At 38.1% G+C, this 15,900-nt stretch overlaps 1 protein-coding gene across 1 annotated transcript in view; it reads left to right on the plus strand.

Moving 5' to 3' along the window:
• Window positions 1-645: 645 nt before the first annotated feature.
• The window catches only part of APOO (apolipoprotein O), a gene marked incomplete at its 3' end in the record, with an annotated part of 17,314 nt that continues 2,059 nt past the window's right edge, over window positions 646-15,900 (plus strand). Inside the window, exons 1-6 of the mRNA XM_009710316.1 lie at window positions 646-714; window positions 1,303-1,410; window positions 3,779-3,898; window positions 6,576-6,630; window positions 7,682-7,777; window positions 11,451-11,542. Coding sequence (XP_009708618.1) covers window positions 646-714; window positions 1,303-1,410; window positions 3,779-3,898; window positions 6,576-6,630; window positions 7,682-7,777; window positions 11,451-11,542 — 540 coding nt within the window. The remainder of the gene's footprint in view (window positions 715-1,302; window positions 1,411-3,778; window positions 3,899-6,575; window positions 6,631-7,681; window positions 7,778-11,450; window positions 11,543-15,900) is intronic.

Raw genomic sequence — 15,900 nt, forward strand, 5'->3', positions numbered from 1 at the left:
ATTGGTTTGACCAAGGCTTCAGTTTCACAAGCAGCTAGGTCAATGTGATGTACCCTTATGATTTCTGGAAAGGAAGCGGGCTTGCTGCCTTCTCCTTTTTTCATCTCCTCTTCCCTGGCCACACAGTTCCTCTGGTGCTTGTCAGGCTATTTCATGGATGGGTTCAACTCACTAAGCCCGCACAAAGCTCTCCGCTTCTTTTTCAGGATTAATCTTTTGCCAAGTTGGCGAGGTGAATTGCCTCGTGGTGGAAGCATCCAACCACCAAAGCTAGGGCAAGGTGAGCAGCAGGACTTCTGGGAACCGATGCCGTGAGCAGAGCCGGGCTTCTCCAGTTCGGTGGCCGCAGGCTGTTCGATCCACTCACCCTGTAACCTGCCAGAACAGAACACAGGCTGTCGTAACTCTGCACGTGTTTATCTGAGCAGTAACGTGAATATGAGATGTTGGAAGGTTTCCCATTTGAACTGCTGTTTCTTGAGTTAAATGTTGCTGTTAATAAGGGTGTGCATTTGTTGGAAAATGCTTTCCGTGCATTCTTGATTTGCTACACAGCGAAGATTTTTATCTTCTGTTTTTTAAGTTAAAGCGGCCTCTTCTGTTCAGAAGTACAATTTAGTGTAGGTCCTGAATGTAGGGAGAATTATGTCCGCCTTGCTTATGGTGCGTGTGTTGTGTGACTGGTTTGAACCTGAAGTATTCAAAAACAGTCAAGTATCTGTCACAATGCACTGTAATTCACGTTTCTCACAGAAAAGTAGGAGACAGTCCTAAAATTCTTAGAAAGCAGTGGTTACATTCTGATACTTTCAACTGTAGGTCTCTTGCCTCCCACCCCCCCCCCCATCTAGTTGCAGACAATAACTAGAAATAAAATGCTGAACTTCTTGGTACCAACTACAGAAAAATGGAGACATACGGACATTCTCAAAGTTCTTTAAAATATAAATATAATGTTGTTACTATCTATACTGAGAAAGTTAATAAAAGTTATGTTTCAAGTGAGAGAAAGCAGATCTTTTTGTGAGATGAAAACTGATGAGATTATCATTTATATGTAGTGTCTCCTTTAGCCTTATGCTTTTCCAAGTACCATGTGAATAATTTAGGTGTTATCGCTTGAGTGCCTGAGAGCATTAGGTTGTGTACCACTGAATCCCCTCTCTCCTAACTTCTGAGCATCTTAATATATCACTTGTTACTGTATACAGGGACATAAACACTGTCGACATGGATGTGTTCAAACTTGTTGCCATTTTGTTTGAACTTAATGATTTACGTGTCTTCCTATAATGTTTCTAGGTCATTCGTCTGGGGGCCACCCCTGTTAGTCTGAGCTTGCTCTCTATCCAGGTTTATGCTTCCTCTTCAGAGAAGACTTCCAAAAAGGAGTTGCTGAAAATTGAGGAGGTAAGTATGGTTAGGGCCCTAGTGCTCTTCTATCTGTATGGAAATTCTGCAGAATTCTGAAAGACATTGTATTTTGATGAGTGAAAGCATTTAGGTACATCTCTTCACTTTTCTATTCTTGCCTTTAAACTTTCTTCTCAATTTTGAGTAATAGAGAGGTCAATACAGTTTTGCTCCTTTTACCCAAGGGTTGCATTTGATGCCCTCTGCTTGATCGCATCAGGCTTGCTTGTGTGCAAGATCTTTTTCCTACATTAAAACCTTCTGTTCTTCATTCAGATATTACCTTTTCATGTTTGTAGATTTAATTGTGGTCGTATTTCAAATCCACAGGAATATTTTCTTTGCTTTTTATCCAGGTAACAGCATGTGTTTTTATTACAAGTACTGTTGGCAAATTCTAATAAAATTTCATTTATGTTCTCCAATAAAACAGCAAATAAAAAGTTTTTATTTCTAAAAGTAGTCTTTTTTTTTTTTTTTTATTGACAGGCAGAATTCTTGTCTGGCAATGCTTTGAATCCAATGTAGTAGCCTACAGAATTTTAGCAGTTTTCATTTCTTGACAGCATTCAGACATAAGCAACAACAATTACAATAAGTAGGGATAATAAAAACCTGTTACTTTATTGTTTCTCTAAGATGTTACAAATGTCTTGGTTATATCGCAAGTAGAGCTTTAAGACACCCTGTCAAACTGTAGACTCACCACATTGTTGCATACGCTTTTAACGGTTTCCAACATTAAAAAAACCAAAGTTGTAGTTCATAGCTAAATACAGCTTTATATACACGAGAGTTTGTAGTTGTTTAAAATTTTTAAAGTACTTCAACCCAAGCTCAAGTGTTGTTACATGAGCAGTGAAACTAAATGAAACTTATTTTTGTGTGTACGTGGGTCTTTTGGAAGTGTCTGCACGGGCAGTTCCCTTGCACGGTGCGAGAGGATGACTAGTGGAAGCAGTCTGCTGGCTTCACCCAGTCAAGTAACCTCAGCTTGGGCCGTCGCCTGCCCTACGCCACTGGCCTGAGTCAGCAAGGAGGCAGCAGTTTGACGTTACGTATGTGCTGAATAATTGGCTTGCCCATCAGCTTCAGCAAAGCAGTGTGCAAGCCGTGGAGTTTTGGCTGCCTTTCTTACCATTCACAGAGTATGTTAGTTTGGATCTCTGCTCTGTCAGCTGTCCAGTTTCATAAAATGTATGGGAATTTCCTTCTCTCGGAGACTTCTGTCCTTGTGCTGGAAATGGCGGTTATGTTGTCTAACATATTCAGAGTTTAACTGATGTGACTATGATTGCCAGAGATGACTGGATTTCTTAGGGAAACGAGACCTCAAATGCTTGTCTTTCAGACTATTACGGGAAACCCAGCTGCATGAGTTACTGAATTTTTTGACAAATTCTATGTCATTATAAATTTTGTTATGGTTAGCAGCCTTTTTTATTACAATAGAGATACAGTTGTCTTCCAACTTATCTTGAAAAGAGGGCTAGCTACACTTTGATGCAACAGTACGTATAAACATCAGTTTATAGTATACTACTAAATGTAGTATAAATGTGGTATAAAATATAAACACTTTATAATAAACATCAGTGCAGTGTATAAACTGCTAGGAATTTTAGCAGGTTTTGTCTTGATCTAAACTTTGTTGTTCATCTTCAGCAGTACAGACTTTGCCTTTTTTTTTTATGGTATACAATTTTAAATACGTTTAGGTAATTGTAATAAATCTGTTGTGATGCTAAACCCTAAATACAGTGTTACAGTATTTGTTATGTGAAGATGCCCATTGCTCTTCAGGTGGATGTTACAGTTCCTATTTGCGCAGCCCCATGGTGCTATTAATGCTGTCAGTTGCTGATGCGGTTAATGACTGCAACATCAGGATGTCGGACCATTTTCCTGCTCAATTTGTATCGGATGTTACCTTTGTTAGAAGCTACTTAGACTCTTTAATGAGGGCTTGTGCAAATACAGAAAATGATCGATTGTCATTTCAGAGTTCTTGTACATTTAGTATATATTAACTGGGAACCAGAAGTACTGATTAAGACCAGAAACATTTTTCACAATTGTGTTTTTGTTCTTATTAAACTAGCTTAATATTAATTTATAACCTGTGACTTGGATCATATAGCAGCTATGGATGAATTGCATAGCAATTACAAGTCATCTTCATCATAGTATATAATTAAACTTTGCTCATAATGGTTGTCTCACAGCTGTGCCTGAATTTTTATTAGGCATTGTTTATGTAGTAAGCACCCTGTTAGATGTTCTCTAGTTGGACTGTTCATGCCCTGAAGACCTACTTACACAATTACACCTTTGTTTTTAACCTCTTGTTTGCTAATATTCACAGCTGTCACTCTACTCCTCTCCAGCTCGTGAGACGAAATATGTGGAGAATCCACAAACTCCACTGGAAGAGGGGGTTTCGCGTTTACGGCATGTTATGGAGCCATATACAGCCTGGTGTCAGGTACAGTGGTTTTGTATCACAGCCGGTAGTGGTTCAGTGATAAGGGTTGAGCTGGTTTTTGGGGGTTTTTTTTGAGAGAGAATTAATAGATAGCAGCAAAGTAAAAGTTGATAGCTGTACAAGCATTTTTCCAAAATGCTGCATTACTTAAAATTTTCCACAGTTCGAGTCATAATATTTACCACCTCCTCACACAAAACCAGTTGTTTCTTCCTACTAATTTGATGAACTAAACCCCTGCTTTTTCACACTTTGTATCCCCCCAAAAGAATTAAAGGAAAACTAACTGAAGCTTAGAATTGTTATCTGGAATAAGCTTTAAACTTAAAGATATCTAGGGATATCTAGATTTGGTACTGTCCTGTGACTGAGGAAGACAGGAGAGTAATTTGATTTGCATTTTCCATGCTCAAGGATAAGGCCTTAAATTACCAAGCAGTGTGTTTTGGAGCAGCACTACTGGGTTGTGTTTTGTCACAGTTGCAGTGATGACAGCTTCGCAGAAAATAAATCAATATTTGCTGAACTGGAATGTTGAGGGAAGGAACACGGCTCTCTGGAAGAGAGGAAACCCCAGGCCACTATTAGTGGCAAACCTAGCCCCCAGATGTTGCCCCAAAACTTTGTTGTATATTTTACTAGGTAGCATGTTTATACTAAACAGTCATTAAATACAAAAATAGTCTTTGCAGCATAGAGGAAAACAAAGATCTTTGTAATCAGGGTCTAAATTATTGATGTTAGATTGCAGAGTCATATGATGGCTTTCTTGCCCTTTCCTGACCCGTCAAATGTTGAGGCTTACTTCTGAAGCAGTGGCATCCTTGTCATCTGGTTGCCTCTTTGCAACTTTAGATCATTCTCTACTTTAGACCCTGGCTGTCATGAATCTTATTCTTAAGCTGCAAGCCGATTTTCCAGTTCTTCGTAGAAAGCCAAGCTGTTCAGATCAGTGTGTCCTTTGTGCTAGAAGATCTGTCACGTGGTACTAACCTTTAACAGTACTGAACATTTTTTCAGAAGTACTCAGGGTTACTCAGTCTAGTGATGTGTTTCTCAAGTGCCACCAACAGCAGTAAGGACTTCAGTTTTGAAGGAGAAGGGGGATTTTCCACAGTGTAGTTAGAGCTCTGACCTCCGATAACCATAACTGGGGACTGCAATTTGAGACCAGGTTAGTTGCCTGGTTGGACTGACTGCAGGTAAGCCTTGAACAGTGCTTTATGTCTCACTGGCCTGTTGTCTTCCTATTTGCTTTATTTTTTGTCTGCGTGGTGATCATTTACATAAAATGTGCTTTTCTGCTTACATGCAACAAGCCATTTCCTGGCAGTGGTTTACTGACTCATTTTATGAAGTGGGCATGTAAACTTTATGGCTTTGGGGTCATCTTGCTTGCTTGACTGTAGTCAGAGATGGTTTTGGTTTTACACCGCCCCCACCTCCTGCTATGTTAAAGAAAATAATATTTTAGGTGTGTCTCAGTTGTCTTTAAAATTAAAAACATAACCCAGGACAATGAGAATAAAATTGGTTATGTTCGTATATCCATTTTACTTGTTCAGAATTGCTTGCTTAACTGTAGTGGAAAGTCAGTTCAAAGCATAGATGTAGACATGAGCCAGTTAGTGTGAGCTGTGACAGAAGATCAGTCTGGCTTAGTCTCTGGGGTCTTTAGAGCATGTTCTTTTTTCATTGGCTTTTAATAAGACCAACATCCATTTAGAGTTCTGTTGTGTGTCACATGCTAGCACTCTTTTTTCATTACAAGTTTGGAGTTTTTTTAAGTCACTCTTGCTACTGAGGAAGTAAAAGTTCTAAAGATACTATCCCCATGCCTATCCTAAACAAATGCTTTCACTTCTGCACAGAGAGCTGAAGTGGTATTGCGAGACCATTCTCTGCTTTAGCTTCAGACATACGTGTTTATGAATTTATTCCCTAATTGATAGTCTTACACTGTCTCTGAAGGATTATTAGCATAATAACGATTAGCAGGGTTGCTGTTATTGAGATTTCTTTGCCTTTTATCAAAGTAGGGAAAAAAAATGTGAATTTTTTTACTTCCTGCATATTGTCAGTCTGAGAAAAAAATCTAGAACTAGTTTGTGGGGTCGATGCAGTGGTCTTTGATTTACTTTGGACATTATATGGACATCTTATTTTCCAAGTCACTTGAAAAATGCAGTTTTGTTAGTCTAAGGTTGTCTCTTGGAAAGGGGAATTCATCATCTTGCAGAGTGAGTCGTGCACGCCTGTGAAGTGCCAGGAAGGAGTTTATTAGTGTTGTACTTCCTTACTTTGCATCAACTCAAGTATTTTTGCGCTGCTTACATACACTGAGAAACCTGAGATAATCCCGAGTTTCAGCTACCTGATCAGGAACTCAATGAAATATTGAACTTGACTTCTGTATTTTGAGGTATTATATTTCATCTGTGTCCAAACACTACTTTGAGAAAAAGCCCTAAGGTATGCCAAACCTAATGTTGAGCAAGCATAGCCCTTTAAGTGAAGGGTGAAAGTGGGCATAAAAATAAGTTATTTCAGGAATGCAACACTTTTCTTCTTTATTTTTTTTTTCCTTTTTTTCCTTTTTTAGGTCAGTTACAGTCTATAGTTGATATTTTACTTACTTGGTATCTATTTACTGTTGTTTTCTTTTCTTTTTTTTTAGGATCATTATGCCAAAGCTATACCCAAATTAGAAAAAGCTGTTGAGCATGGTAGAGGTAAATCAGTTTAGTTTTCTTAACTAGCAATTCAAAATACAGGACTGTACTATATCTTCTGTTAAAAGGGAATTCCATTAAGCATCATTATATATATAATTTCTAATGCATTTAAGACTACTTTAATTGCGCTGTATATCTGTTTAAATTTCCTTTGTAGGTCATTATGACACTACATTTCTAAACAATTAAAAACTGAGACCTGCTTCTATGTTGATCGATGTCACTAAAAATGACAGTAATGCAGGAAAAGAAGGAAGAAATTTGTTCCTAGACAGTAATGTTTGCTTGACCCAGCTTAGTAACTGAAACCTCTTGCACTGTTTATTACTTGTTGCAAGCGCCAGGTCTTTTGTTTGTAACGTTATGCCCTTTCATTTTGGTTTACTTCCTTGCAGCTGCCAAGAATTTTGAATTAATCCAAAATAATTTGTATTTATTTTTAGTTTTGGAAGCATCCTTTCATACTTAGGCTTATCAGGACTGTGCATGGATGCTATCTAGAGCTTATTTCAAATACTGCTCCTCTTTTCCTTAAACTTAACAGTCGTGGTCTTTTCAACTCCTTTGCATGGAAGATTTTTCACAGTTTTCCATTCCCCCATTGGACTCCCATCTTGGAGTGGGCTTTGTTTATGCTGTGTCTTTCCTTTGTTCTGTGATTTGTTTTTTGTACAGTGTTTTTACTGAAACTAATTCTTGTTAACATGTAAATGTAAGAATCCGTTTTGCTAAAGTTTTTATCACTAATTTGAAAAAGAGAGAATTGTGATGCAAAAGAGCAAAACAAAACAGATGGCCCAGGAGCAAAGGCAAAAGCTTCTATGAAAATTGGTAAATACAATACGATGTTCAGTTTCATTCATGTGTCACTAGAGAAGATCTCAAAGGCTTTGAATTTTATGCCAGCAAATCTAAAATGTGCATGATAGTTAAATGTGTTTTGATAACTCTTTATGTTTTGTAACAATTGCCAGCATGTATTGATGATTCCTTATCACAAAAACACTTTCACATTACATTAAAGCACTTTGTTCTGACTTCTTTTCAGAGGGCTGTGAATTTCTCCAAAACCCCCCTGCTGGATTTTATCCAAGGCTTGGTGTGATAGGTTTTGCTGGGATTGTTGGATTGTTTCTTGCTAGAGGTAAGTGGGAACCTTTTGAACTGCTTATGATATGATTAGGGATAAATAATTTATTTATGGTTTTTTGGATACTAATTTTTAATTGACGCATGTGATCTGACTTAACTATGCAAGCATGTTTCTACGATGTTCCTCCAATTATAGAGAAACTTCATGGAAAGGTGTGTAATACCCATCAATTATTGTTTGTGAATACTGTATTTGTTACTGGAATCTAGTCTTTGAACTTTTCCAGTTCTAGTTTATTACAGCAAAAGTAGGAAAGTATTTTCTTTTTTTTTTGGCTAAAAAAAAAAAAAATCTTTTGAATTACTTAAGTTCTTGATCACATGTCACTGTAGAAAAAACTACAGAGGAATAAATTATGGTAAAATACAGAGGTTCCTGAGCTGTGATATGTGTACAATTAGTTGTATACTTAAGTTCCTTCAAAGTATTGTGTGTCCAGGCACAGAGCTGCTGCAGCTGGTGATGTTCAGCAAAAATACTTGTGAACTCTGGGTGTACTATAAATATATGCATATTTTGTGCTATAGAAAAGTGATACAGTTAATTTCCTCACAGTAGTTGAAGAAACTAATCCATTTATGCTTTCATAGAAATAAATGTTATTTTAAGAAATGTTAATTGTGGAAAAAGTATTTTGTGTTTGCATTGAGATATTTCTAATAGAGAAACAAAGTAACACAAGAAGAAAACATGTAGGTAATGACACTGTAAAGTTCTAGAATTTAAATATTAGTGAGGACTTGCTTTGCATAAAATACACCTTTGTGGGGCCTGTACGTGTTGAACAACCTGGAAGTGTGTGCTTGGCTATGTAGAAATGGAAAGTGTTCTGTGAATATATGTACTCGTCAAAATACTTAATCTTCCAGTGAAGATGATGAGAGCAGTACTTTGGTTTTTTTTTAGATTTTTTTAAAATGAAAATCAAGGTCTCCAACTTTACCCATTTGAAGTTCTTTCTCTTCAAATTCCTGCTTCTTGAGTTATGTGACCATGAATGAGATCAGTTTCCAGCCTTTACAACAGTAGCAAAATGGGAGGGGGAAAGTGCAGTCTTGGTGCTGGATCTGAAAAATTAGAGACTCCTAAGTTTAATAAAACTAAAAATCCCTCATAATACAAATGTCTGATTTGTGAATTTTTTAGGACGGGAGCCATAATTTTAAAACTTTGTGTCTGGTTATAGTTTACAATACTGACTGCTATTTTCAGAAAGTATTCAAACTGTAGAAAGAAGCGCCCCTTAATTTTGATGCTACAGAAAGTTAGAACTAAATGTCCTTTTTTTTATCCCTTTCTCTCTTGGTCTTACTGGAAAAATTGCCCTCTTGGAAGGTACAGATAAATCTTCCAGGTCTAACCATAGCACTTGAAGATACAGCTGCCCACTAAGTAGAAAGTACGGTATTCGGAGTTTAGTCACATGAATATTGTGCAGTCATCCAACTTGGTTTAAAATGCTGTTGAAGATAATTTGTTCTAACCGTGTGTTGTGGATGGAGTGATGCACTTCACTTGTTAAGAGACAAGCAGCAATGTGTTTATTGATATAAAACAGCGATTTAACAAAGTTTGATAGTAGATGTGACAGTGGTTTAACAAGATTCAATGGCAAGGTACACTTGATTATTTACTACATAGAGAACAGGGTAAGTCAGACACATCAGGGAGACCCTCCCATTGAGTCATGAAGTTCAGAGAGGACCTCCTTGCTTTCTAAACTCTTTCTCAGAGGAGTCTAGATGCAGCTGGATCCAATCCTAGTCCCAGACTTGGTCAACGGTTTATGTGTAAAGGATTATACGTGCACAATCAATCTAAGACACAATCTTAGGGAAGCTTACGAAGTTTAGCATGCTATTAGTCACTTGCTGAGGATCTGTTGCAGCAAGGGATCTCTCAGTATCAAGGAGTTAGGGATCTCTGCGGCAGGCGTAACCTTGAGAGGTGTGCAACCTGCTGCCGTGCAGGATAGCTCAGTGGGCCCTGGGCTTTGCCGCTATTTATGGAGTAAGGTGATTGACTCATAGTCATATTTGCATACCGACTGCAGATGTTAGTTTCTTCCAAACTTGGCTTGAGTTGGACCTTGACCAGCACTGTGGTTAGGTGGGCGCATGGCTCGAATTAGCCCCGGGGCTTGAATTAGCCCCGGGCTATTGTGGTGTTATCTGTCTCCCCCAAATCCGCTTTGAGCCGGACACAGCCACCACAACCAGATGCGTCCATTACAACCGACACTGGTGGTTATCGCCTGAGCAGGGCTACGGGAAATAAAGGTCAGCGTGGGGCAGGGAAGCACACCATCACACCTTGCTGCGTAGTACTGGAATGGATACGGGAGTATTCCTAAATTTGCCTCTAATGGGGATCTTCAGCAGGTAGCAACCTGCTGTAAGGCATTAATATCTTCAACTATTACATTTATTCCTAAAGTGATACTGTAGGCACACTGATAAGCTCTCACTGAGGAAGACTTCCCCGTTCCCAGAAGTTGCAACAAAATGTAATTTTTCTGGTTGTAAAGATGCAATGAAGCTTGCCTTTTCTGCGTTTTCTTATAGCTGATTGGTACCAAGTTCCCTCTTCACAAGACTAGCAGCATCACTTTATGAATGCCTCTTGTTTACTGTTAAGTTTCTCATCTCATCGTGAACATATGTTAGTGGAAGCACAAAACACTTCTAACATGCATTTCCTCCTCAAAATTCATTGTTCCTTTATTAGAAGCACGTGTGGCTTTGCACATAGAGCAGGCTGTTCTATGAGGACTGGAACTACTGCATCCCCAGTCCCGCACGTCTGTTCTATGACCTTTTTTTCCCTGTACTGCTTGGTTTTCTCCTGTACCTGCTGCTTCCTCTGTTCCTTTCTGACTGGATAAACTGCAGCGTGCCCCGTAACTGGTTCAGTGATGTGTATTGCCACTGGCCAGCCAGGATATGTGGCCTGTGGCCAGCTGTGATAAGAGGATGAACTTTTCAGACAGCTAAATTACTTTAGACTTGTGTAATTGACTAGAGAGTTCAAATTGATGAAAATGTTCAAAATTCAGTTGGGGACTGAGCAATAGGCATATAGCATAATTGTAAGTACTTTTGTTTAAAAGTACTTGCAAATGCTTTGCAAATTGTTGTAGTGACTCAAGAAAAAATTATTCGTAAGAACAGTTTTGGAAGAATCAATATTTGTGAGTCAAGGTAACTTTTTAAAGTTTGTATTGGAATGTCTCTTGTTCTGCTTGATGTATCAGAAGAATGCTATTCTATCCTTTCTTTGCCTGAGTTTTTCCTTTTAGTTTAGAAGAGAGTATCAGTTGGTATAATTCTCTCGAATATCTCTTGACTGTGGCTTTTGCCTCATTATTCAGTACTGAAATAAATTATGTATTACTACAGTAAATATAGTTGTAAGATAATTTTCACTATGGTAAGATGTTAATAAAAATATTCTTTTAAAAAGGTGAAAAGAATAATTATGGATCAGAGTAAGCACATTTCTTAAGAAACCAGTAAGACTGAACAGAAAATATACTGAACTGTATTTAATAAAATTATTTTGATTATAAATAAAAGGTTAGGGCCATTCAGCTGTCTTGGTTAATATATACTCTAACAATGTTTTGGTTTTTGTTTTTGGTTTTTTTTTTTTTGTTATGAAACAGGCTCAAAGGAGAAGAAGTTAGTGTATCCCGCAGGTCTCATGGGTATTGGTACCTCCCTGTATTACCCTCAGCAAGCGGTTGCTATTGCAAAGGTCAGTGATGATACCTTTCTTTGGAGAAATGTCTTTTACTTTGATTATTGCCTCCTACTTTCAAATTAACTGGTAATCCATTTTTAAAAGCCATGTCAGTGTTCTTGGCACTTAACAAAATGACAGTTATTTTGTCAAAGAACATGCAGTCTAGGCTGAAAGATGACCAGACATTCTGTTTCTTGTAGTGATTTCTTTTTTTCCTAACATCTGCAGTAATCTCTTTAGTTTGAGGAACATAATTTTCTTTCTGAATCTCTAACTTCAAGTAATTATAAATTAATGTAAATATGCTTAGTAAGTACAGTTTGCATGTTTACTTATAATACTAAGGAAGCCTAAAGTATCTTGAGAGCAAATGAAAACAGAGTTTGAAAGAAAGAAAGAAGGAAAAAAAAAAAAGGAGATTCTCTAGAGAAATCATAAGAACAACATTCTGAGATAAATGTTGTTACTGATGTTTTCTGCTTTTTGGTGGATAGACTTTTAAGAAAGATAGCATGCCCGTTCTGGAATGGGGAAAGAATTCTGCTACTTATTGGATGCCTTTCCTGTTTATGCATTGTTGTTTCAGGCACCTAAGAAACATGCTAACTTACAGTTGCTTAAGTGGGTTTCCTGTGAAGGAAAGATCTGAGGACATCAGACAATTGCTTACAGCTCCTATCGATGTCATTTCGCGTGCCTTGCTGTCCACGCTTAATTGTACTGGCAGATTCCTCAGTTCTCCACCACGTTCTTTTTCAAATCCAGTTTTTAACCACTGACAGTGCACATATCTCTGTGTGTCATAAATTCTTTATATTTCAGGCTTTGATAAATTTGCTATCCAGTTATTGGTGACTTGTAAATAACGCTGAGATGTCAGGATGAAAATATAATATTCTCAAGAACATATGATATTCTTTGAAAACTGAAAGTCAAAAACACAGTGTTTGAACTCTGCCACCATGGTGATACCCTGATCTTTGGTGGAATTTTTTGTTGTTTTTTAGTGCTTCCAGGATTCAGATGCTCTAAATACCGATAGTTCTGTTGACTTATTCTCAGGGAGTGAAAATTATGCAAGTGACAGGAAAAAAACTGATCAAAATCTAAGAGGCTTAGACATTTCTGTTGGAAACTGCATTAAAATTCTAGTTGCCTTCTGAAGTGGGAAGTGATTGAACGGTGTTGAAACTGATGTTACTGTTTTTAAAGAAGCTCAGTTCAGTCTTAACTATGGATTTGCTACTAACAGCTTCACAATACTGTGTTTATTTTATGAAAACTTTGAAGTGCATGATTGCCCTTTGATTAATTCACACTTCTTAGTTTGACTGTAATGGAAAATCTGATATGAGACCATGAGCCTGAAACTTAATTGGGGAATAGGTTTAGTATTGTTGACTTGGTCAGGACACTAGGCATACCAGTTTGGAAACTTCTGTGGAGAGAGCAATATCCTAGATACTGTTTTGGCTCCTCTAATCTCTCTTGCGTTTTTCTTTTCTAAAAGAAGCAAAGTTTGAAGCATATCAAATCTTACTATCTGTAATTTTTATGCTTTAATCTGAAATTGGAAGCACTTTCCTCTCTAGTAATTATTTTGAGATGTTTGATAGGCCTTTCAAAAAATTTCTGTAAGCATGGAAAGGGATACCTGCAGTACAAAGCTCACTCGCTGAGTTAGTAGAACAGTATGGGAAATATTCTGGAACATAAATTTCAAATGTTTTATTTATTCTTTTTATTATGCTCTTTTTATTTTTCTTCCAAATGTTATACTTCATCACTGCTTTTTCATTTACAGTGGTATACTTCCCTTCATTTTGTAAACTTTCAGATTTGACCATACTTCGGATGTGGCTTTGTTTTTTCTCCTTCGCACATTTATTAAAGACTTTCTATTGGAGAGTTGGAAATAAACATAGCAAAATATATTTGCAGTTGGAGTACAACACTTGATGCATCTATCTGGAAGAAACCTTTTTTTCTTTAGTTAAAATGTATGAGTTGCTAAGTGAAGTTACAGCAACAGAGTTTATCATTGGTAATACGTAGTTTTCAGACACTGTTCATCTAACTGGAGACAGAAGAAATGCACAGACTGATTATTATTTTTTTCCTGTTTTTATAATCATTCTAATAAATCACAAATTTGTAAGGGATTTATTTCCTCACTGCTAGTATTACTTTAATTTGTGTAACTGAACAAATGGTCAGACTGCATATGTAGTAAGGGATCTGAATTTAGTGAGCATGGTGGCATTGGGCAGAAGGTTGGACTTGATTTTTGAGGTCTCTTCCAACCAGAACGATTCTATGATTCTATGAATTTAATACTCAAGTTTATTTTGTTCTGGTGGACCTTTAGAGTTTTGGAACTGTATTGCTTTCCAGCTAATCATAATACATTCAAAATATTTTGTATTCACTGTGGCTTATCTTCCTTCTGGAAAGAAATTTCCATTATGAAGTTACTTAAATCATCTCTTTATCATTAGGAGTAATTTTTGTTCCTTGTTACTAGAACTTCTCAAATTTCCCAAAGTACTGTGTGTTATGCTTACCTTCTTCTGGAAAGAAGGAAAAGCTTCCTAATATGTAGGTTTATTTCTTTGACAACAAACTAAATTATTTCTGTGTCTTTTGAACCTATCCCTGTCCCTTGCCCAGTTCAGTCCATAAGGCATAAACGGTTGTACCGGCACAACTGAGAGCATGATGTGACTACAGGAACTGTAGGTTGGAAAAAAGGAGTTGGGGTCACTTGATCCATGTTTACTGTGGACTGAAATGCTTGTGAAATTGCACTATGACTCTTTGTTAACAATATAAATGTAGAAAAGCCAACAAATTCTCAGTGTAGTTTCTCAGCATGCAGCGTAGATAAAGAATTGCTAACCATAATTCTGCTCAATAATCTTGACATATAAGGTGTGGTATAGTCAACGTTATATGCTGATGGTCCTGTGTGGAATAAAGATATGGGAGCTTGTTTACGTGCACATTAGGCCTTAGAGGCTGCTGATGCTCCCCCCGTAGTGCCTAGCGTGGGTGTTTGTGGCCCAAGGTCACTTTCAAACTATTTCAGAGTCCCTGTTGAGAACTACTCAATCTGACTTTTGAACTTGTTTGTTCAAATTTTAGCGTACAAACTTGCTTATAGTGTGGCATTGAACAGAGATGGTATTTTAGTGTGTTGTAATTTAACACAAATAAGCTGGAAATTGTTATCTTCCAGAAACTAAGGATTCCAGATGACTGAATGGAAAAACTTGTCCCTCTTTGAAATGAACTCTTTGTATGAATGTTCAAATGAACACTTGGAACAGTTGAATGAACTGTTTGTATTATTATTGTTCATTTTACTTTTCCTGGTTGGAACTGCCACTCCCAAGAGCAGTGGTGGCAACTGCAGTACCCACCTGCGTCCTCTTCAACTGCTGCATGAGAAGGAGAGGTATAAAACACAAGCCTAATGCATGGCTCGTGTTGTGTTCGTGAGAAGATGCATTGGGTGGTTATAAAAATTTCTTGGCTGTGCTCCTGTTGATGCTGTAATTTGCAGCTTACAGTCTATCTAGAACTGTATTTTTCAACCCATGGGAACTGTGAACGAGTGCATGGGTCCCAGCTCTTGGGAGGTGTGTGCAGTATTGAAACCTTGGTTGACTGTGGCAGACTGAACTAGCTGGGTTGCTCTACCTTGTGATGTAGCTACTTCACTGCAGCAACGTGAATGACCAGTTTCTCATTTAGTGCAATTCATAATTCACCTGGTCCTATGACTCCTATAATAAGAATATTTTTAAGTTTGTACTTGTGCTGGTTTGGGCTGGGGTAAAGTTAATTTTCTTTGCAGTAACTGGTATGGGGCTGTGTTTTGGATTTGTGCTGAAAAAAGTGTTAGTAACGCAGGGATGAGTTTGTTACTGCTCAGCAGGGCTTACCCAGAGTCGAGGCCTTTTCTGCCTCTCACCCCACCCCACCAGCGAGGAGGCTGGGGCGGCACAACAAGCTGGGAGGGGACATGACTGGAACAGCTGACCCCAACTGACCCAAGGGATATTCCATACCGTATGATGTCATGCTCAGTGTATAGAACTGGGGGAATGAGGAGGAAGGCAGTACGTTGGGAGTCATGGTGGTTGCCTTCCCAAGTCACTGTTATGAGTGATGGAGCCCTGCTTTCCTGGAGATGGCTGAACACCGGCCTGCCCGTGGGAAGTGGGGAATGAATGCCCGGGTTTGCTTTGCTTGCGTGTGCGGCTTTTGCTTTCCCTGTCTCTGTCTCAACCCACGAGTTTCCTCACTCTTACCCTTCCGACTCTCTCCCCCATCCCACCAGGGGGAAGTGAGCGAGCGGCTGGGGG

The sequence above is a fragment of the Cariama cristata genome, unplaced genomic scaffold (genome assembly GCF_000690535.1).
Source record: "Cariama cristata isolate BGI_N322 unplaced genomic scaffold, ASM69053v1 scaffold14131, whole genome shotgun sequence".
Lineage (NCBI taxonomy): Eukaryota > Metazoa > Chordata > Aves > Cariamiformes > Cariamidae > Cariama > Cariama cristata.